Source organism: Serinus canaria, chromosome 3 (genome assembly GCF_022539315.1).
Source record: "Serinus canaria isolate serCan28SL12 chromosome 3, serCan2020, whole genome shotgun sequence".
Taxonomy (NCBI): domain Eukaryota; kingdom Metazoa; phylum Chordata; class Aves; order Passeriformes; family Fringillidae; genus Serinus; species Serinus canaria.
In genome coordinates, this window is record NC_066316.1 from 89,638,162 (window position 1) to 89,663,041 (window position 24,880).

The 24,880-nt window shown below is 40.1% G+C and overlaps 1 protein-coding gene across 2 annotated transcripts in view; it reads right to left on the reverse strand.

The window, feature by feature from the left end:
- LRRC1 (leucine rich repeat containing 1) overlaps positions 1 to 24,880 on the reverse strand; it is a 68,205-nt gene that overhangs the window by 27,820 nt on the left and 15,505 nt on the right. For both annotated transcript variants that reach the window (XM_050972379.1, XM_018919751.3), the window contains exons 3-4: positions 11,286 to 11,364; positions 8,042 to 8,131 (exon numbers count right to left, since the gene is read on the reverse strand). In XM_050972379.1, the coding sequence (XP_050828336.1) occupies positions 8,042 to 8,131; positions 11,286 to 11,364 (169 nt within the window). The remainder of the gene's footprint in view (positions 1 to 8,041; positions 8,132 to 11,285; positions 11,365 to 24,880) is intronic.

Consider the following 24,880-nt stretch of genomic DNA (forward strand, 5'->3'; position numbering starts at 1 on the left):
GGCCAGCAGGTCGAGGGAACTGATTCTATTCAGCACTGCTGAGACCCCACCTGGAGCACTGCATCCAGCACAGGAAAGGCACAGTCTTGCTGGAGCAGATCCAGAGGAGGGCCACAAAAATGATGAGAGGCCTGGAGCACCTATCCTGTGAGGACAGGCTTGCAGAGTTGGCATTTTTCAGTCAGGAGAAGAAATTTTTTACAGTGAGGGCAGTGAGACACTGTAACAGGACACTGAGAAGCTGCAGAGGCCCCCTCCCTAGAAGCCAAAGTCAGATAGAACAGGGCTTTGAGCAACCATATCTAATGAAAGGCATTCTGCCCACAAGAGAAGGGTTGGATTAGATGATCTCTGAAGGTCTCTTCCAACCAACCCAAACCAAACCACCCTATCAAATTAGGTGCTTAAAGTTGGATTGTTTCAAGAGCTCCTGTAGCATGTACCCATTTTCAGAGTTAATTACCACTTCAGTTCTTCTCTGAGTCTGCCTTACTTCACCCAGTTACTGTACCTGCCACTGTTCCCTGGGTCTGAACAACCAGCTCCATGTGAATTTTTGGAATCATGATATTTCCAATGCAACAGAAGCAGTATTGGCCACATAAGAATTCATATCCATTAAATGGCAACCTACAAATAGCAGAATAGCCTTGCCTTTGTTACTTTTTGCTCATAGAAACTTGTTTTACAATGTGAATGATAAAAAAGAGCATTGATGAACTTTTGTAAAACTAATCTGACACAACTGAAAAAGAGACCTTCTGCCCAAACCATGCAATAGGGGAGAGTGATCTACGCAAACCCTCAGGTAGTGAATGCCCGAAATTCTTAGATGAGTTAGAAATTACAGGAAGCAATAATTTCCTAATTGAGGGCACTTCCTTATTTCAAAACAAACTGATCTTCACATACATGAAGTCCTGTGGTTCTACCTCGGAATACAAAAGAAACTGGAAAAGCAACCAGAAACCAAAGTAACTAGATTTGCTTTTGATGAAATTGCTATTTTATCTCACCAGTAGGGTTAAAGACCATTCTTCCAGAAATATCTTTGAAAGCTTTCCTCTTCCTTATCCTCCTTACTGGAGGCAAAGTAACTTCATGTAACTTGTATCTAAATTAAACACTATTCTTTCTTCTCAAGTTGACATGTATAATATCCAGGGGAAAGGCATGAGGCTTTCTGTAGCAGTCCACTTCTGGAGTTTGGTAAGTGGAACAGCAGCCTAGCAGTATCTGAAATTAAGGATTATGTTCTTAACATTTGTAATTTCTACAGAGCAGGGAGAATTGGACACAAATTAGGTGGGGAAATAGTCCTTCCAAAGACTGATTTTAAATAGGAACCAAAGAAGTGAAGTTGACAATTATGTCATCCTGGATCTTAACAGAAAGGACTCTCTGACTGAAAGTCAGAGAAAAGTGCATTTGCTTAGTCAGTTACTTGAACTGAATTGTCAATACTATTAATTGGCTCATAAAAAGCAACAGATCTTCCACAAGTAAAAACAGGATAAAAAGGCATTGTAATCAGCCACTAAGGGAGGGAAAGCCTCAATAGATGGCCAATAGTACAAGTCACATTCAAATTTTAAAATTAAGTTCCACATTTTATGGCCAAGGAATTCCCTAAATGTGTTACAAAGATAGTCTAAATTGGTCTTACTTGCTTATCAAGACTACTGAAATTGATTGAGAAGGCTAAGCCAGCCCACTATTACAACAAAATTTTTGTTTATAAAATATTGTCCACTCATGCAACACCCATTTTCAATTACTTCAATAAAAATTAAATTATTTCACTTTTTAAAAATACTGTTAAATATATGTTAAATATCTTTTTCTTGTTTAACATAATGGATGCAACATCTCTTATTTGAAGGCCAGATGGCACTGCATTCACTATTACATTGCTAGAGCTCCTGAAATCAACTTCCGAGTCCTTGACATTCAGTTTTGTCATTTACCAGCCAGCTGTGATTAACACTGAATGCTCTACCTACTCAAACTCTGTACAAAAACTGCAAATATTTCTTGCCATGCTAAATTCAGTTAAGCCACAGTAGGAGTTTTTAATACTATCTATACCAGCCTAGCCAGACCACCTACATATAGTCCTCCTCCTACGTATTTGTGAGATAAGCTTCCCCATCACTTCTGTCCTGTCATCTAAGACTCCATGTTAATGAGACATTATTAGGATAAACCTGAAAAGAGAATTAAATTGTCTTGTTCCACACAATTTAAAGAACATTTTCCATTGTGTGTGATGCTACCAGATGCATTATCTATACTTGAAACATCCAGGCATACACTAAGAAAAACACAGGCACGGACTGGCCCGAGAACCCATTCTAAGGATTAGTATGATGCCATTCTGATCTGCTTCTGCACCATCTGTATTGAGCAGCTCACCCTTGCCTTTGAAGATCTTTTATTCTCCAGCTACTTCTTCCATGATCAACATTAGAGATTCTGTTTCAGGAGCTGCTGAAAACTTTGATACCTCTAGAATTAAACATATATATGCAAAAAACATCACCCACAGTGACTAACATGAAATCTCTGGGTACTTGTGGTTCCATGACTGTTGAAAAGCATGCCTGTAACAAATCTTTCTGCAAAACAATGCTCCTAAAGCACAGTAACATTTGTTCTATTCTTTTCATTATGTTCACTTTCATAATGAAGTGCCTATTTCAGCATTCTACCTGCTAGCTGCAAATGTTAAGAGGAAAATATCTCTGCTTACCTGGTAATTCCCTTTCAGTAGTAACGTTCCACAGATCCATTCAGCCTGCTTGCAGCTTGGGGGTAAACCAGACTCATCAGTCATCAGCATCAGAATATCCTTCACATCTAAAGAAATTCACCCCTCCCCACATCAAAAGTTTCTGAAGCTAAAATAAAGCTACACTACTTTCTTGCATCACAGATTGTTCAACTGTCTTTAAAAAAGGGAGTGGAGGGGGAGGGGGAAACTGTGAATGATGGGAATACTACAAATCATTATATTTCTGTGATCTTTTGTTGAATCCTCAGGATTTTGAAATCATGTCCAAGTAGGAGACCATCTGTATATTTTTAGGAGAAGAGTAAAGATTGTGTATAGCCGAGGAAAGCTTTTTTCATCTGCCATGCAGGGAACTTTCAAAATACCCTACCTGCCAGTCATGAATAATCTTTTACTTTAAAGCTTAACATAAAAAAAAAAAAAAAAAAAAAAAAAAAAGTAATCTGGTAATCTTTATCTTTCCCAGGCACAGACAAGACTGCTGAAAAAATGGTGAAAGCTAAAAACTGGATATGAGTTAGGTGTCTGGCATGCCAATGGGCAGCAGGTCTTCAATCAGAATTTAAACTACACTAGTAAGCCCTGCCCTTTGCTTCAGCCATTTAAGAATTGAGTTAATTTTGCCACCCTTAGAGAATGTGACAGATAACTGTCTTTTTCAGATATGCATTTCATGCTGAAATGACTGTTTTTTCAGCTAAGGCCAATTCCTCATGAAGTACTGTTCTGAGAGTCCTATGCTAGATTAAACATTACAGACACATAAAAGGCTTTCCAAAGAAGGTACCTGGATCTTATTCAAGCCTAAGAACCACAAATAAATAACAAATACACAAAGCTGACACAATCTCTCTTCTCTTTCTAGACATTAAGCCGGAAGACCACTATGCAGATCTCTAAAATCATCAGTCTTTACTGGGAAAAAGCCAATATTACAGTGGCCTGAAGCCAACACTACAGGATGAACACATATGGACAAGAAAGGTGCTGGAATATTCATACTATTATTATAAGACATGCCCTAGGAAGCCTCACAGACATCCCAATTTATTCAAATATCCTTATGTACAAATACTCTGAATTTCAATTTCAGGAAAAAGTCATGCCCTGTGTTTTGGCTGCTATGTGAATAAGGAAGTATTGAAGAAAAATAATCCTAGAAGCAATGGGAAATTCCTAAATGTTACCCACGCTGGGAGGAACAGGTTATGCCTGCTTGTTGGGCAGCTCTAGACACAGACGGCCCTGCAGAATAAGCAAGGAAATTAGACTTGCTCTCATTAGTCTGAGAAAGGCTGTAAAAGACACTCCTCCTACTCACAGCTTAAATGGTGTAACTCGTTTCCCCAAATGGTTCAACTAGCCAACAGGACAAGTCCTGCTCCTAACTGCACCCACCTAATTATCAGCTTAAGTATCTCCCATGCAACAGCACTCACTGCTTTACTCCAAATAGGAACCAAACCACAAGTTAAGAGAACAAATCACAGAGAAACGGAAAAAGCAGCACTGGTAATATTAGGACATCTAGGCTGTTATCCAGTCCTGTGTTCATCATACATCTTTCTAGAAAGCCCTGAAACAATACACGAGCTTAAAAGAAGTAGGTTTAATCCAGCAAGAGAAAACAGCACATGTAACAGCACCAGGAAAGCAGACTGAAGTGGTCACATGGAGCAAGAAAAGCTGACATACTCAGAGCATGGCTAAGCACAAGCAAGAGGAAAGACAAAAGGTTCAAGGAAAGCCTTGCCTATGTTCTTCAAAGATCCTTAAAAATACTCCTTTTGGCAATACAAAGGAAAATAAAAACATAAAAGATCTGTGCAGAAGAATGCTTAACAGCACAGTGAAAGTACTGACGGAACTCTACATATCAGCAGTTTGAACAAGTTCAGAGACTGGCCTGGGACAGTGAAGCTGAACTCTGGCACTCATACATCAGACCATGGGAAAAACAGATCTGAATGCACAAGGAAGACACACTTCCAGTAAGGGTTTGCCACAAGGCAATTCAGGTCTATTATCTGCCATTAGTAAGAACTTACTAACGTTAAAGTATTGCTGTTTGTAAAAGATTTGCCATTGCTTTTGCTGCTTTCCCCATTTAAGGGCAAATTTCCATCACCACAAGATTGTAAGTAGGTAGCTTAAAAAAAAAAAAAAAAGTGGAGAGACACTAAGTACATACTGATCTCTGTACAACATGAAGATGAGTTAGAGATTTCACTGGCTGTTCTAGGCAGTTTCCTAGACAGCACCATAAGACTGTAAGCAATTAGGATGCATTTCTCCAAGTTTCCCCATACTCTAGTGGCCAGAAGACCTGCAGCAAGCACAGGGACTTCAAATCTTTCCCCGAACGAGTCCAACTCTAGTAGAATAAACACCAGTATATATTTGCTGGCTATTTGGCAGATCTCATGTAGAGCCCATTGGTCCAGCCTATTCCATCAAATAACAACATGCATTATTATCCAAAGCATAGTGAAACTCCAATAAGGCATTTGCAAACATATCCAAACACCTTTTACAGACTTACTCAGTCTGCTCAGCCAGAAAAACAAAATTAGCACTACCTTTCAATTCCCAGCAGTGGGGGAATGGGGTCCAGCAGATGAAGAAGAACAAAGGAAGGAACAACAAGTACAAGTTTGTGGGTTTTACCTTTGGAAAAGCCACAGAGCATTCCACTGCTTTTACCAAATACAAGGCGACTGGCAGCACCATCAAATTCACTTCCAGTAAATGATGAAAATTTTGGCAACTAAAACAGGACAGTTGCACGTGTTGGTAGCCAGACTGAAAAAAAAATTTTCTTACTTATAGATCTAATGCTAAAAAGTCAGTAAAATTCACTCCCAGAAGTGATCCATAACAACTTCAGGTTGCAGTTCCACCTCACTACAAGACCCCCCAATAATTTCAAGCTGGAATCAGATAGGATCTCTCTGTTGGACATTGCTCCATAGACTTCAGGAACAGTTACATTTTGGGTGGACACCCCATGAGTTTCCCTCATGCAACATTATCATTCTCCTGAGTTCAAAACCATGCATTTTCAGCCCAAGCTTCCTGTCGACTTCCCAACATACTCCCACCTATTCTGAATACTTGATAAGGCAAAAACAACAGCACCACACATCTGTTTCTGCTTTTTAAAAAATAAACCTGATAATAAAAGTTTCTACTAATGAGATTAAAGTGCTTTTGTAAAAATACAATATTCATATTCTAAACAGCTAATGTGGGAACACTTCCCAGATCAAAGCAGGCCTGTCAGACTTGAATAAAGCCTATCCCTCCATAAGAATTCACCAAGACCACCAGGACAAGCTTGTGGCTCTCCCTGGCACAAGTGAGGATGCCACATTTTTAGTTTCAATATCAAGGATCAGATACTGATTTTAAAAGAGGATGGGTTGCATTGCTCTGTTCTGTGAGAGCTCATACTGAAACTGCTTAGGATAGTATGAGGCAAATTTTCACCTTTCTTGCACAGCTCCTCATATCAACATGACAAAAATGACTGTTTCCAGTCATTTGCTCCAAAACAGAGACTATCACCAGCCAAACTACCAAATGAGAGACAGAACAACCAAGAAGCCAGAGCCACCACAGCCAGAGGGCTCTCAGGGAAGCCAACAGCCTTCCTGCAGCTACTGTCTGCAAAGCAGCAGTTCACAGCATGCTTTTGGGAATTGTGCTTGTCATGTTTTCTTCTATTTATTTTCAGAATCCCAGGATCCCAAATTTTTTTTGCCTTGATTTTCAGTAAATGCAAAACCTGAACAGGCCTTTTCTTAGCTGCCAGTGCTGAAAAAGCTGCATGAAAAGTTATGTGAAGTTTTATAGTGAAGGAAGAATACCACAATATATCACAGTATGAACATCACAACATTGCCCATGCAATTTTTAGGCAAGACTCTGCCCTAGTCACTGGGCACACACTATCTGTACCTGTTAGTGCTTGCGGGAGGTTTCAAAAGAGATTTTCCACTTCTGTTGCAGCTGGTGTGCTGCCAGCTGAGAGCTTTCATACCCATGGGAAGTGGCTAAAGGAATTCCAGTCTGAACTTGACTACATTGCAGGAGCTCTTATGATTAAGATCCTTTCTGCAGGACTCCTCTCTTTAGAAACATCTGATTTTACTGAACTAACACCAAACCAGTAAAATGGGTAATAGTTGTGTGCAGCTATTTGCCAGAAGAGAATACTAAAGATGTCTACATATGCTCAAGGAGAAACTGGACAAGTACACAAAACAGATTCATTATGGACTATCAATTAGACAAACCAAAATCCAAAGCTCAGGAAATCCTCTGAACCAGAAAGAGTCAGGGGATGGAAAAAAGAGTCATCACACACACACACGTTGTTCTCACCAGGCATCTACTTAGGGACACAGCAGAAGGAAGCTGGGCTAGATGAGCCTTTGAGCTGAATCAGCACAGTCATTCTCATATGTTTAAGTGAGGAGACACGGAACCACGACTTCTCCCTCAAATTGGAAGAGACACCCTTCTTCCACTATGGGGAAAGAGATTTCCCATCTGCCAGCGTGGATGTTTATTTCGCTCAAAAGGAGGCACATAAACACTGCTCACTTTACTTTCTACATGTATCCACTTTGAAAGTCTCTCCTTGCAATGCTGATCTACCTTCCAAAGTGAACAAACACCTTAAAAACATATAACATTTCATCTTCAAAGCTGTTCCATGAGTTTTCATCTCCACAGCTCCCACTGAAGTTTTTTTCAAAATCAGACTGCTCCCATAACTAGTTAGGAAGCTTCTAAATTTCCATCCTGATCACAGCCAGCTTTTACCCATCTGTTCTTGTGCCAGCAATTGCCTGGTTTTGAGCTAAGCTGCAAGCCATTTGACATGTTCACAATAATGGATCAATGGTCTACTTAGGAAAGGAAAAGGTCAGATCAGCATGACAAAACATTGAATTAATTTTGCACCTAAAATTCCAAGTTATTTTAAATCCTAAAGAACAGAGTTGAACTGTACACATACACACTACAAGTTCTACATTAACCAGCTGATGTCTAGTGAAAATGCCATTTTTAGGGGTTTTTTAAACAGATCCCTCCAACTTGAAAGAAAAGAAAAAATAAAGGTAGACCTGTAAATAATTTTATAGGTGTATTAAACACAATTATGTGAGTCACTTATGCAAGAAGTGCAACAATAAAGAAAAACAATATTTAAGAAGTAATAAAGTGCAAAGAACTTACTTCCCAATGTTTTCAGGTAGTGCTTGCAGAGAGATGTCATTTACTGAAAGACACGTCAGATTCTGCAATTCAGGAAAGCTTTCAGGCAACCTATGGAGACATTAATTCTAATCAAAGACTTTCAAAAGTACTCTCTTTCATGTGAGTAAGACTTTATTTAGCAAATACACACAGAGGGAGCAAAGCCCAGATTCTAGCATGACTCTCAGAAAATTCCAAGGATCATTAAAATTACCCATGATTTAAGGACTTTAAAGTTTATTCTCTGTCAAAGAACAGGTGACATACCACTCTCTTCCCTGCATCCAATTTACAATTTCAAAATGCTATAGGGCTTGAAAACATTTTAAGCATTTTAACAAAATTGAAAAATAAAATCAAACACATTAAAAAAAACGCAAACTTTTTTACTGTAATTTTCCTGTATAAACAAATGGTAAAGTGATTAAATTTTATTCTTATTCTGGCTCCAGAAATATACACACTTATAGCATTGCCATTTTGTATTAGCTGCTAGGCTGCTCTTCAATTGCTGCTTTTTTGAAGAAACATGCTGTTCACTATGAAGACAATGTTCTGCTGTTACAGCATTTCACATTTACTGTGTTCACAGCACAACAGCATGTTAACCCCCCCTTCCTACAGTATAAAATGCAGTCACATGCAGAATACTTCCAAAGTTCCCAAAACCTTTAGGTCCATCACCCAGATGGTCTTCTGCAAGGCATGGCTCTCCTTTCCCTCCCACTGAGGGGCTCCTGTGCCACTTGCTGCTCACTGGCCATACCAAGAAGCTCAGTTTGCAGTTGCACAAGAGACAGGATGAGCTAAGGGGGCCAATTAGGTAAAGAAGCAGAAGCCCCTGGCCCAGCCACTCAACTTCTGCTCAACCCCCAGAGCATGCAACCTAAGATCAAGCTGTAGCATTTGGTTTGGTTCCTGCTCTCCCCATCACCCAGCTCAAGGCACATGGTATGACCTGCAGGCAACTTGTCAAATAGAGACATATTAACAGACAAATACAACTCTGCACAGGGGGATGGGGAGAAGGAAAAAGGCAAATTACAGTGTGGGGTGAAAGGGAGTTTTCATGTGATCAGTTCTGTACTGCACTGTTTCATATTCTGGACCTTATTAACAGAAGATGCCCAGTATCATAAAAATGGAGCTTCAAAAGCTCCACTGGGACCAGTCATTACCATTTAGACTCTTAACAGGTTTAAGACTGGAGGTTTAACAGGTTTAAATAGTTTGATTGTCTTTTGCTCACCCTGATGTTAACAGGTAGTTGGACTCAATAATTATGGTAGGTCCCTTCCAACTAGAACTATTCCCTCTACAGCAGGCAGTGGACTTCATATCTAAAATAAATCTATACATGTGCATAAATATAAATAAATGCATTTGCTTTTTACTGATATAAATAATATATAAACCTGAAATAATCTGAAAACAGCAGGAAAAATGGTCTGCCATCTTTAATGCTCAGTTTCATCAGTGATTTAAGTTTGACAATGAGGCAGCATACTGTTAGTGGTAGGACATTGACTGCAAAGATCTCCAACTGGCTTTTAAGCTTAGAGGAAATAAGGACAAGAATCAATGGCTAAGAAATGTTCCAGAATATTACACAAAAATAACTATTTGACTTTCCCACTTTGTCTGGGCAAATCAGTGCAGAAACCTACAGGCTATTATATAGGTAAAACTGAAATTCTGGATCTCATCACAGAAATACCTGGCAACCATAAGTAAACAGTTCCTGGAATCTGTGCTTTCTAACTTGGACTGCTTGGAGTGATGTTTTCCAGGACATGCATACGCTTTGGAGCCACTTTATCAAGAATTTTTAGAATTCCCTTAAATTATCAACACGGAGTTATGAGATCTATTTCAACATCGCTGAAAAACTCTTTTGTGAATTCCACAAAGCTGTAACTGTGCATTACACACATTGTTTAAGGAAACACATTACTCAGTCCTCAGGCTTTACTGAGCACACAGAATGAATGAAGAAGGGTAACTAGAACACTATTACTGACACTTCTGATTTCAATACCACGGGACACAGATCTGAGCTTTATACACTGCAACTGATGCCTGGAAAAACACTGCTCAGTGACCCTCACCACTTGTGTATCTAAACATCAGTTCAGCCTCAGTTTGCTTTGCTGGATTTTTGTGGTATTATTACCCTCACTATATAAATAGGCTACAGAGCCACGGGGATTAAGATCACAAGTGTCCCTTTAATGCTCAGCGATGTGACTTTCAGAGAACTTAGGAGGCACTATGGGCAATATTCAAAGCACACTTCTGAAGAATCTGAGCTGTACACGTGGGAGAAGCAGTCTTGCAAAACCACCAGAGCGGCTTAAGCTCTTACAGACTCCTGTTTGTTAGCACTGCAGCAGCCCAGCCAGGCAGCCAACCCTGCAAGTATCTGGCCATCTCAGTACAAAGCAAAGCAGGTCAGTGAGCACCCACTGTGAACACTCTGGCTTATGTGACTTGCTCAGCATCACAAAGGAGCTCTGTGGCAACGGCTGCTTCAAGAAATAGTTCTCCAAATAGTATTCCAAGGCTTTAACTGGCAAATCATCTCTTCTTTGCCAGTTCCACCCTCACTTTACTAGATAAATTCCAAATTCTTTAGCAAACTGAACAGAGAAATGTAAACAAAACTCCTCTTCCATACTAGAAGTGTGCATAACCTCCGAACATCAGCTGCTCAGAACAGAGGCTGGCAGCAGACTCAGCAGCCACTGACAAACACAGCCCATTTCTGCCTCATGTTACTGCATGTCACTGTGTCCCAATTGATGGGAGGGTGATGAAATGCTAGTCCAAGCTTTAATCATTAGTAAAAGCCATTATCTGCAGCAGCTGATCTAAAGTCTATTCCAAATCGTCAGGCACCTGGGTTTGTGCCAATTCACGGGCTCTAACCATTGCTCTATCTTTCCCATGTATGAACATAGTTTTCCGATGCACTTAAGAAAAAGAATGAAAATCATTTTATAGACAATCAGATTTACCAAGTCAGATTTTTCTGGCTGGCTAACAAATTTCATCCCCACCCACAGAAAGATGCACACCACTTTTTAAATCTGAACTTTTGCTACAGTCCCTGCCAGAGGCAAACACTCTAGGTCACAATTTCTAAGGGATTATGTAAAATCAAACTTGTTACAGAAATACTACGTTTCTGGTATGTCATATACTAAGAAGAAGGTGAAGTTACCTAGTCAGTGGATTGCCACTGAAATCTGCTACCTGTAGTGCTCTGCAGAATGAGATGCTTTCCGGTATTTCAGGAATATCTGCAGAAGAAAAAAAAGGAAAAAATTGTCAGCAACTTTACTGCATCTGCATTAAAATTATTGCCTAATGTCAGTAAGTAACTCACTACTGCAAGGTGTTATCTGCTATCTTTCAAGACATTTCAACATGCAAGACAGCTCCCTGTCCAAGTACAGAACTACAGAAGCAGACCCATTTTGTGCTTTTTCACACCCCATTTTCCCCATGCTCCTGCTCCATGTTCATCTTCCTACTACTCAGACCTGTCCTTGGCCTGGTCTTTATCAGACTCTGCCCATCAAAAGAATCAGACAGCCAATACACTAGGGCTGCCCTAAAGAACCAGTTATAATCTGAGCCTCTGGTGAAATGATCAATACCTGCCCACATTCTGTAGTGGAAGAAGAAACACAGGAAAGGAAAACAGTGGAAGGAGGAAGAGAACGTGCAATTCTCTCCATGAGTAACTTACACACATGGAGCAGAAACATCCTCCTTTACACCATAGCTAAGTAATTTGAAAATTATATTTACACCAACAAATTGCAAATAAGTGCTACCATAACTACACCATTTCAGATGCCAGGAAGTAAACAGAGATATTTGTAGAAGAAAACAGGTGGATTTTCTCCAAGGAACTTCAATACAGCGCATATATCTACTCAAGTCAAGTACATCTTAGAAATAAAATTGTCTTCTGCCACTCTCACAGAAAAATGAATATCCACAAACAGGCTGTGAGTCTTCTGATTAAGTACATGTTTACAGTCACTGAGATCCAGCAAAAATTAATATTTTTGTTTCCTTGAATGTCAAAATTAATCTTTATGATTGATTTTAAAATTAATTTTTAAAAAGTAAAATTTTAAGTAAAGGTTGGACTTCTGTTTCAAAGTTTTTGGTATTTCCACTGACCTCACCAGCCATGTATGATCTAAGTACATTGGAAAAAAAAAAAAGGAAATTAGTTCTTTTCCTACCTAGATGACTAACTCAGAATTGACTACCTATGTATTTTGTTCTGATTTTCTCCCCAAAAGAGGAGTGATGGAGAAAGAAGTGTAGAAAAGAGGAAAGAAACTGCTCACCAGGATCATATCTCTTGCCAGGTAATCTCACCAAAAGCACCTAGTTTGAACACTTCACAACTCAGAACAAAATCACAGAAAGGTCTGAGTAAGAAAGCATCACCTAGTCCCACCCCCCTGCCATGGGCAGGAACAGCTTCCACTAGACCCAGCTGCTCAAACCCCATCCAACCTGGCCTTGAAGACTTCCAGTAATGGGACATCCACAGCTGCTCTGGGCAACCTGTTCCAGTCCCTCATCACCCTCACAGCAGTTAATTTCTTCCTAAAATCTCATCTAAATCTAGTCAAATAGACACTGGAACTTTTATCTTGCATTACAGCAACAACAAATCCAGACACTGAACTTGGCTAACCAACAGCAAGTAAAAAACGTCATCCACTATCTAGTCTGCATGCTATTCTTCCCTGGGAAGTAGCTGGAAATGTTCTGTAAGGGACATCTCTATTTCAATGCTTCTGAGGACTGAGAATTATTTATTTCTTTGCAACCAAGCCAGCATCCACAAACTTTAAAATGCATTTATGTACACACACAAGAGAAATACAAGCTTTAGCATGACAATCATACACACTGATTAAAAACAAACCAACAAGCAAACAACAAAAATTAAAGCTGAACTAAAAATAACTATCCTAGTTTGTTCGGGGAAAAAATATATATACACATAAAAATATACAACATACAAAGCAGAAGATAAATCCTCAATGCAGAAGTTTCTAAAACTAATCATGCTACTGATTTCCTCCACCAAAATATAGTTTCACTGCCATACTGCAAATAGTTTCTCTTGTACTTCTGTATAATGGACTACAAAACACAGAAAATATGCCTTCTTAGCAAAAGTATTTTGACATGCTTTTCCTGTTATAACAGTCTTGGATACCATCCATGAAAGCCAACAATCATCCAAGCTAAGGAAAAAATTACTCTAATATATATATAAGATACCATTTGCAATAACACAGTATAGGCACTGCTTATAGTTCGGATGCATTTGAAAATTACTGAATCTGTTCTGGAAATAGAATGTGCTTTCACAGACTATGAAGTCACTACACAAGCAAAATTCTTCAATAAGAAATGCAAACAGACACGGCAAAAACAAGAGAAATTTCATTTTTGTGGGTTTCTCTCACATAACCTCTGACCCAGGAGACGTGGGTAAAGCAATGTTGGAAGGAAGACTTTTCCATGGACAAGAGGCATTGGGTTAGAGAACACCTAGGCAGACTCGACTTCTATAAGTCCAAGGGCCCTGTTGGTGTATGCTCACATGTGCTGAGAGAGCTGGTGGACACCACAGCCAAGCCACTCATGATCATCTCTGAAAGCTCATGGGGATGAAGAGAAGTGTCTTGAGGATTGGACAGAAGCAAATGTCAGCCCAGTCTATAAAAAAGGCAAGAAGGAGGACCTAAGCAACTGCTGGCCTGCCAGCTTAACCTGAACCCCTCTAAATGGATGACAAGAAGGTGAGCAGGAATAGTCAGCATGGATTCACACCTGATGAAATTTATTGCCCTCCATAATGAAACAACTATCTGGATGAATGAGGGGAGACCAATGGATATTGTCTCTTTGGACTTTAGCAAGGCTTTTGACACTGTCTTCCACAATAACCTTGTAGTCAAACTCAGTAGGTGCAGACTGAATGAAGAGACAGAGGACAGAGACAGGTGGACAGAGAACTCACTGAGCTGTGTCACATTCTGGGCTCCCCAGTGTGAGACAGGGAGCTCCTAAAACACCTCCAAAAGATGATTAAGGGATAGGAGCACCTCTCTTACAAAGAAAGGCTGAGGGAGCTGGGCCTGTTCACCTCAAGAAGAGACAACTGAGAACTTATCAATGTCTATCAGTTTCTGAAGGGAGGGCGGCAAGAGGACGTTTCCAGGCTCTTCTTGGTGCAATAGGACAAAGGGCAACAGATGGAAACTGATGCACAGGGAAGTTCCACCTGACTACAAGGAAAAGGATTTTTATTATGCAGGTGGCCAAGCACTGAAACAGGTTGCTCAGAGAGGTTGTGGAGCACTTTCCCTGGAGACATTCGAGAATGAACTGGACACAATCCTGTGCAATGTGGTCTAGGACAATCTTGCTTGAGCAGGGAGGTTAGATCGATGGCCCACTGTGATCCTTTCCAACATTACCCACTCTCTGATTTTGTAAAGGGCATTTTCCTCCCCCTCATTTGATTCTTTTTCACTATTTGTTTCTCTCCTCTGCCTGTCTGGACAACAGGATGGACAAAAATTCAGTGCAGCTCTCTGAAGCGAGGATCATTATGCATTTACTGAATTCAAAAAGGTTGAAATGTACTCATTTTCATTGCCAAGCATCTTAAAAAGATTTCTCAAGCAAAACACAAGTTACGATACTGTATCACTACGTGTGAAGACTAGTGTAACACTGCATTGAATAAATGAATTCAGAAGAGAAAAGGCACATTTTACTATATGACAAAAAAATTGAGTGATCATTGTAGCAAAGAAGATAGAAGTACATAATAAAACCAGTGACATAATCAACTGGAATGCAACAGAGGATATTAAAATATATAAAGAAGTCCTTGTGTCACTTGATGGATTAAGAACCTTTCACCATTAGTGTGGACTTACAGACTTTGTTACAGACATTAACATGTACATACCTGCCAATATCAGCAACAGTAAGGTTGAATACTTTTCTTGCCACTGCTGGATAACCAGCTCAAATCCTACTTAAATATCTAGGATTCTTCTAATGCTACACTCTGATGAATGCTTTGCATTTACACGATGCCCCAGATGTTCTGGCATGCAGATTGTGCAGCACTGCTAATAATAAAGCCATAAACCAAACATAAGCCCTGTGACGTGTGACAGTACAGATACACTGACAGCAGAAATGAAGTTGTGGCAGCAGCACTGATCAAAATCAAGCTCAGCAGTCATGTCTACAAGAGAGCATGTGTCCTGTCCTCCATTCAAAACACCTCTTCAGATGTTTATATGTTTATTGTTACAGTTTGCACAAGAATTTGCTAACAATTTAGCAAGCCCTGTACAAGCAACTTTAGAAGTAAGTTTGGCACTAGTGAATTCTGTACTGCCTAGATAAGGAAATTACTTCTAAAAATCCTTCTGACTGATGATAATCCTTTCCTCCTCCACCCCCAACCTTTTTTGTAAGATTTTTACAACAGTTACATCACTCAATCCACATTCCTCCACTTTTCTTCCCTCTAATGGCTGGGAGGGTTATTTTTAAATGGATAAAATTTTTGTATGGCACTTTTTTCCAGCATTCTATATTAAATTTCAAGAACTGATAACATTCCATCTACACAAAGGCTACAGTACAGACAACATCCTTTATACATCCTGCAATATTGAACATAATTTCCAACACCTAATCAATATCACAACAGCAATGGCCAGGAAAGTCCTAGGCTGTGACAGGGCTGCCAGACCAGAGCTACTCAAACCGTGACTCTCAAGTAAAGACTAAAAGTAAAAAAAGTATTTTTGCAAGAACTTTGCTGAATTCTCAGATATGAGAGATGCACCACATTCCTCAGGGAGAGTTTACCAGGCTCAAGAGTCCTTCAGGGAGCAATTACTGGATGCAGTCATATTTTCCAGCTATGAAGGCAACACAGAGCACCGTGTGTTAAGAGCACTGGAGCTGGCACACTGCATACACCCCAGCCAGAATCAGCTGAACAGACCTGATTTACCTGGTGATAGTGGAAAGTCCACCAAGAGGTATATAGAGCACTTCTACATGAGACAAAACACCTTTAACTGCTTAGCAACTACTAGTAATTCATAAATGTAATTTAACAGCAGATTAGTTTACACCAAATTTATACCCAAGGAAACCCATTCTAGACTCAAAAACCATGAATCCATGCACCATTATCCCTCAGGAAAGAGAACCAGCAGCAAACAGGGCTCATCCATCCAATTCAATACACAGATTATTTCCCACCCCCCTCTTTTCACATATCTAATATACATTATCAATACGGCATTTACACATACACCCCCACACACCAAAGGTCCACTGAAGCATTAAGTGCCACACTACTCAATTCAAAGGAGCCTGATTTAGGAGCCTGAAGGTTCTCTTGTCACTTCCAGGGGGGCTCCTCTGTGCCACCCACCTTCTCAGAGGGATCCCTGAGAAGCCTGCTCTTGGAAAAGCTCAGTTTTCCAGTCCTGCTCTCCACCTCTCCTCCCTCTACTAAACACGGAAGGAAACTGCCCACTTTGTCAAATACCTTTCAAGTGGGAATCGGTGCTGCAAGCATTTGTTTGTCTTTTTGAAGGGCTCTCCAGATGGAAAGCCCAGCTGAGCAGGCTGCTGTGACACAAATGACCCCACCACATCTCTCCACCCTCCCGAAAGCAGCCAAATGCAGCTCCCAAGCATCTGATCCTGCAGAGGGAAGGGATGGAGGAAGGTTACTCATCCTCTCCTTCCATTTCCATACTGAGATCATGACATTGACATTGATCAGACAGGTTTCCCTTTTTTTAAAACCAGGAGGCTCTGCTACTAGCCCTGAAGTCAGAAGAAATCAACATCTTTCAATGAAGTGCTACAAGTTTTGGGGCACAATGTGACAGGAGTCATGTGGTTCTTGCAATGTCTGTTGAGATTAAGTGGTTCTTTAACAGGCTGTAACATTTTTCCTCTTCAGGCTCTGAAGCTGAGAATATACAACACACAAGAGATAAAGCTCTTTCAAGACCTGTCTTTAAAGCTTTAAGGAAAATTCACCAACAGGTTCAGGTTGCATTTGCTCAAGTAAATCCCTTACTGAATAATTAACAAGAAACTGAAGAGACATGTCTCATTTCTCCTCCTCACTGCTTCTGGAAATATCCCTTTTCAAAATACCAGAAGCACCAGGGACAAAGTCCTCACAAACAGCATTTCACTCATACATTTATGTTAGACATGTTACCTGAAAGAAAACTGTGCAGGGACATAAGAACAAGCTGGGGTTTTGAACAGACAGCATGCTGTAACTCAACAGACTATCCTTCTCAGCTGCAGCAAGCAGCAGGAACAGAGATCAGGAGCTGTAAATTTGAAACAGGAGGAAAAAAGAAGGCAGGGAGAGAGAGGGAAGAGCTGGAAGACCAGATCACAAGGAAACAATAGTTCCATGTGAACTGAGTGGAAGAGTCCATGTTTGAAAACAAATTTATGTATTCTACCTTTTCATTTATACATGCCAGTCAAGAGTTAAACAGAACAGTTAATGGAGATATTTTTATAAGAATTTCCACCTTGGACCTCAAGGAAAACAGGAATTAAATACTTTCAGTCTGAGAAATAAAAGTAAAAAATGTGAAAACTAGTTTTCTACCTACAAAGCTGTGGATGAGAGAAAAGGTTTTAAGTGTTTTAACAGCAAACTCCTGATTTATTCCAGACTAATTCTTCATTAACTTCATTGTCATGCTATCTTATATTCTCAATAAAATAGAAACTGAAACGCAAGCAAATCTGTGAATACCAGAACTAACAACTTCTGTCTACAGATTGCCCCCTTTTATGATCTCCAATCTAGATTATCCAGAAAATGAAGTCTTTATTTTACATCTCTCCTATATGCACTGTCTGATGTTTAACACTCCAGCTGACACTTGAGACAGGCTTAAGGTTTCTGCTCCAACTTGGCCTGCTCCTCTCCATAGCTTTTCTTTGACTTTGTATGAAAGCACTATTGCTAAATGCACACATAAGTACATTAGCAAAGTCTCATCAGAAAGAACAGTTAAATCTGGCAGAACATGCCATTTCCAAAAGTGGAAAAATCCACTTTTCTTTAATCCATTTAAAAATAACATCTTCTAGACTTCTCTAATTAAATTATTCTATCATGAGATTTCATTTATCTTCTCTTTCTCAATCACAACCATCACTTGCTGCTTCTTTCCTCTCCTTGATGAGAAGCCCTGTGCAAGGACATGATCCAGTAATTTCTCTCCTCACCTTACTTCTGCAGCATATACAGCTCTCCTCTTCCTCCAACCCACTGACATCAAATTAATTTTAGTAACACAGATTCATAAATCAGATTCACTTTTACATCATTTCTTCAAAGTAAGAATTTCTACGTGTCTGAGGCACTCTGCAGCGCTCCAGAGTCCAAAAGTAATTTGCAGTAGGTGTTTCTTTCTTCCCTAATATGCTCCTTTCTACATCAATTCCTAAACCTCATGTGTAAGACATTAAAGTGATGATGTTTTAAAGCACAAATTTTAAACTAAACTCAAGAGATAAACAGGAGATAATACAAAGAAAAGTTACATCACAAGAAACTAGATATGTCAAAAAAACCCCAACCCCAACATCAAAACTCAAATATGCAACTGTTAGCAAGCAACCATCTAGAAGAGCAAAGAATTCTCTTCTCTCCAAGTCTGTTTTGCTTTCATTAGCACAAAAAAAAAAATCCCCAAAATCCCCAAAACCAAAAACCAGTTACTACTCCAACTATATGCAGTTACTATTCAGTTCCTATTTGCAGACTGACACTTAAGTTACTCTACCACCGTACAAAACACAACAGTTTCTGGTGGGGTGTTCCGTCAGTTTCAGGTGTACACACCAGGGTTGCAGCAACTGCATTCACAGGATGCTTTCTTGCATCAGATAAGACATGTCCATGCAGGAATAGGAGAGCAAATCTTGTTTGTCTGTAAGCACTCACTTGGACACAAATCAGTTCAGAAGGCAAACAAGCAACATCCAGGAGTTGAATATGTTAACAAAATAGATGCATATGTCAACTATACTGCCTTCCAGCATGGGTTGCTGGCTTGGGTTTTTTTCCTTGTCCACTGAGCAAGAAAGCATCAATTCCCATCTATTTCTGAGCATCCTAGGCTTTGCTATTTGCCACCAGACCTGTATCAGCACATTCACTTTAAGGCAGCTGGTGGAAGGCAAAGAAGAAGAGGATTTCATGGAGGAAGTCTCTGCTGCAGATGCTGTGGAAATGCAGCAGAGGTGGACAGCCAGACTCCAGGCAAGGGCACAAAGCAACAGCAGCAGCTGCTGGGCAAGAGAGCAGAGTCCACGTGAGGCTGCGGGACAAGATCGGAAGACTCAAAAGTGCTTCTCCCTACTTAGCTTATCTCTTCACTGAAAAATAGCTGGATCACCAGCCCAGGCTGAACCAAAACAAGTGTTCAAGCCTTTCCTCCATCAGAATATCTAGTTTGAAAAAGTTTTGACACTAGAACATCCTCATGTCACAAGACTTGTGTCCAGAACAAGCACGCTATCAATACAGTCATAAGCTCAGTTTAACCAGAAACTACACAAATGGGTAGCAACTAATGCACCATGTAGCCAGAATTCATCTCTATGGTAGGTGTAAAACATGAACTGTACACATTAAACAAACAGTATTATTCTTATTGGTTATCATAGTAAAAAAACATGTTGAGAGTCTGGTATCAAGCATCATGCAGAGCCAAATATAGCTTAAAAAGATGTGCCCACACACAGATTTCCTCAGTAGGTGCCACAGCAAAACCCATCACTTCTCAGTTCATAATGGATCTCAGCTCCACTGAGAGCTGAATCAGCAAACAGAACAGGAGTAATCTATCTATCAATAAGGTAAAAAACAATTTCATTCTCCCACTGCACTCACACTTGCATCTCTTTCACATTTTTGAGTCTTGGGGCTTGGACATAACACCAAACTGCAAGGTTACAGACCACTTCCACAGAAGATCACACCATCTGAGTCCCTTACCTGCTGCCAGCTGCAAAGTCACTACAGACAGTCAGGGCAAAACTGCCAGCACAGAGAACTACCAATGCTATGGGCTAGCATGACCAAGCCCTTGGTATACACTTTCAATGGAAGCAAGAGGAGCAGCAGAAAAGCCTGCCAGGCTTTGATCACAAATAGACAGCAACTCACAGGTAGACACAGCAGCGCAAGAAGCTCCTCTCCTACAAAAACAATGGGGTCAGCTTGCATCAGAGAAAGGGATGGACAACAGGATGGTTCTGGGAAGAGAAGGAAAGCCAGTGCCTAATTCCTACTATCCTAGCTCCCAGTGATTCTCTTTTCATGCTGAAAGAGCTGAATGAAACAAGTTGCTGACCATCTGTCAATGGCTGTGAAAGGTGTATGACATTAGGAACAAAAAATCTGGCTTCCACAGCACACCTGTTAAGAAAAGTGTGTGCAGGATAGAAATTTCTTTCAAGTAAAAATACGACAGTTAAATTAACACCTTTAGGGCATTTTAAGGAACATGCACTATCATGAAAAAAACACATCAGTGGAGCTTGGAGGATTTAGTATTTGTCAAAGGCAAACAATACTCCTCTTCTTGGAGAAGAGGGATACTAAAAAGGATTGCACCACCTCTGCCAGAACACAGCATATATGTATAGTATACATAATCCTGAATATCAGCATGCATTAAATTAACTACAGAAACTGTATGCATTGCCCCTCCTGTCTAGAAGAAGCTACAGAACAAGAAAAGCCATTAACATTTTAATGAATCCGGGACAGCAGAGCCCTAAGCTTTAAGAATTTGGCCTCCAGGGGTTGTGCAAGAAGAAAAGGGGGGATGGAGTCACTGAAGGCAATCTCTGGGGGATGAGAAGCACGGGTAGCAACCTGCTACAGCTCACAAGGATCTGAAACAAGGGGCATGCCTTTGGAAGAAATGGAAGCTAAAAGAAGTGCCAGTCGAAGCACCAGGAAAGAACTGCAGACACTTGAGCACATCTTCCTATCTTTGGAGACTGCACTTTATAAATCACAGGGTCTTTCAGGACTTACCTGAGAGCAATGTCTGAGTGCTATGGGGAAAAAAAGTAGTACACAGGCTCTTCTGACTGTGCTTAGAGCAGAATCTCCCCCTCCCTCATGCAGAGCAGAGACCTGCACTGCAGCTCAATGCAAAGCCCCTGAGCCCTTCCCAAACTTTAGGGTCATCAAGCAAGAATGCTTCAGTGACCCAGTGTCTTCACAGAATTCATCTGTGGTATGAGAATCCAGGGAAAAATTTAATCAACCCTGGTGAGTCTTGAGGGAACCAGCAGCAGCTTCAGACACACAGCAGGTGAGTATCTGTCTCAGAAGATTCTTCAGGGAACACTTCTGAGTTTCAGACACGCTTTGCCAGCAAGTCAAAAGCTCAGGCGTGTACATTTGAAATCACTGAGTCTGTTTTCTTTAGCCTTAGAATGAGTACACAAGCTTTTTGAACAACTTGATACCAAGAAGCAGAAATAAATAGGATTGCCAAATAACCCTTCAAAGTGTTCACCATCACTATGCTGTTTTCTTAGCACAGCTTCTCTGCCCTCTTATATTCCAGTCCTTGATTCATCCTTTCAACCTTAGCACAAATAACAGCCTCAGTCAGACTAGAAAAGCACAGTAGGGATGCTTCCTAGGAAAATCTGCATGAACACATGGGCCTTGCAGGGCATGAGAAATAGCATCAACATGCAAATACTCCAGGAAAAGTTTAAGAATATATGGCTGCCAGCCTTCCCAAATCCTTTCCCTTCTGCACAACTGAGGCTATCCTTACCTTCCCCAGGCTTCTCTCACATACACAGGGAGCATCATATTTACATCTGCTCAAGACTTTTTAGTTTTATTTCTTTGAAGGATTTTTGTAGTTCTAGATTCACACATTAACCAAGAAACTTCTTAAAGAATTTATTATTGTAGCCCATTTTTAACATATATACTAGCATGTCTGGGGCATTTTAGAACACCTGAGAATTAATTTAAAAGAGACACATTTCAGAGTTTCCCTATGGACCCTTCCCAAGTGTCTACAAAGCAACACTACTTACATGGCACATAATGCTGTATGACACAGGTATACAGAGCTACCTCCAGAGATCAGCAGAGACTGATCCCTCCTCTAGATTCAGCACCTCCAAGCACAGCTGGCCACCGCAGCCTGGAAGAGCCCCCAAGTCCCCCAAGACACACCCACCATCTCAGATGGCTTCAAAGACCATATGTTGGCCAAAGGGTTATAAAGTAGAGAAAGAAAGACGTGTTACCATTTCATTATGGCAGAAATGGAAGTACCCGGTTTATTCAAAACCCTTTCCTCATTCTGTGATGAGAAATTAAAATAGAAAAAGCTATTCCCATGCAACATTAAATGATTTTATATCTCCATTTTTAAGCTCTTGAGGAAACAGAATGGCCAGAACTGAAGGCAATTAGTGCACCAAACCAGACAACTAGAACAACAAAAAACACAGAACAATGATCTCTTATTTCCCAAGCTCAGATGTCACCAGCACACTTTCCTATTCATGCAGCATACTGCATTTTGAAAAGCAGGGCTGTTTTCCTCTGCCTGAAAGGAATATGAAGAATTCCTTTTTTTTTTTCCCAAGTAATTTTGGGCAGTCAGAAAAACAAAACCTTTTGGAGTGCAAACAACTGAACAGGACAAACCTGTGGCAGGTTTAGAATGAGACATACTGGTAGGTGGATTCAAAATACAAAGCTAATAAATTAAAGTACTGTAAATCTCAAAAACCTTTTGTGAGAATTCCCCCTGCAGCATCCCAGATGGTGTGTTATGCCTTTTCATTTGGAGAACCCTGAGACAATCATAAAAATGGCCAAACAGTGGAAAGTAAGACTAGCTATTTTCCACCATAGGCCCCCCGTGCACCACATTGCACGGTGCATTTTTAATTTGAAGAGTCAAGTCATGCAGTAACTGTGACATAATTAAGCAGAGGGAAATGGTATCAGTCACCTTCTGCAATGAACCACAGAGAAAAGAAAGCAATGCAATAAAATGGGTAATTAACACTGAACCTTGGATTTAGTAAAGGAACTGCTCCCTGCCACCTGCATTAGTTCAACCCATTACTGGAAAAAATACTTCCCTGTGCAGTAACTTCTAATGACACACGCATCTAGCCAGCCATAAACATTCACACCATCTGCTCTTGTTACAGCTGAGTTCTCAAGCCAACTTCCAGGCCAGGCTGACACGAGTTCACATGGCTCTGATCCACCAGCTCTTTTCCAACTAGTTATTCATTTGCAAAGAGAATTACTAAGCCAACAGTGGGTTTCTTTTCGTATGAGGTCTGTCACTGACAGCACCCAACTCAGCCAAATTCAGTAGCCAAATACCACATCAACTAATGTTCATGTATTTCTAAAATGTTTTAACTAATTTGTCTCTTCAGTCTCTGGGTTTTTTTTCCAGTTTTCTTCTCTTAAAAGGTTTTCCAAATGTGCATAAAATTATATGGTTCACAGAAATTTTTCAGCAATTGCCTGGAGACTCATCACGCTTCATCAATTATATTATCAGACAAAGACAGAATTTAAAGCACCAAACAAATAAAGGAAATATGCTATAGAAAGCTGAAGTACCAACAATATTCTTCAGTCACAAAGGGTTGATGTGAAGTTAAGCCATCAAGAAAAAAAAGACTCCCTGTTACACTCTTCATTTTCTTAAATATTCAAGAATTACAACCCTCATTTATTTACAAGGTTACACAACCTTGATTGCTCCCACCCCTTCCATCACAGCTGAGAGAGCATTTTGTGCACATCCACTGCATGTAAGGAAGCAAAAATAGCTGACAGTTGCTCTAATTTGGTAACACAGATTCACTGCTTTTAGATCACTGGGTCAAAAGACTGCTTAAAGGTGACCCACCAGCCCCTGAACTTCTTGTAGAACCAGTAAGTTCACCAGGCCACAGAAAAAAAAAAGATGTTTTCACTCCATCACAATGCAGGCCAATATACACAGCAAGCATTGCAAGCAAACAATAAACCCATGTTGTTTCCAACAACACATTTTAGAAGGTAGTTTCTCCCAGCATTCTTTTCAGAATTTATCTTTGCAGTTGACAAACAGACAGATTTTTCTTCCAAAAGTACAACTAGAAATACCAGCACTCTGCCTCTTGCTAATCCCAGGTAAAGAGCAAAGCAGAGATAAAGAACTGGACTTCTAACCCACAGGCAGTTCTTTTTTTAAGACAGAAAGCAGCTTTACTTTTTTTTTCAACTTATTTTTTTTCTTTTTTTCTGTTTTTTTCAATCTCTAAATGCCAGGCATTTCAGAGAGCTTGGGAAAAGAAGTCAACATTGTGAGAGACACACACATGAAACTACCACATGAAGCATTTTTTAAATTGGAAAATAAAGCAGGCTCTCAGAAACACAGAACTACAGTCAAGCAGCATTTCATTACTATATTTATACCACAATATTACTGTATTTATACCAAAAAGCTCCCTTCTGCTCTTTCCGTCTAGAACTAGAGGTAAATCCATGAATTAGACAAGAAAGTGTTCTGTAGGACATAGATAGCAATTTCTGAGACAGAAAAACCCTACTAACACAGCTTTCTAGACCATGTCATAGGACAGTGTAGAATCTAACAA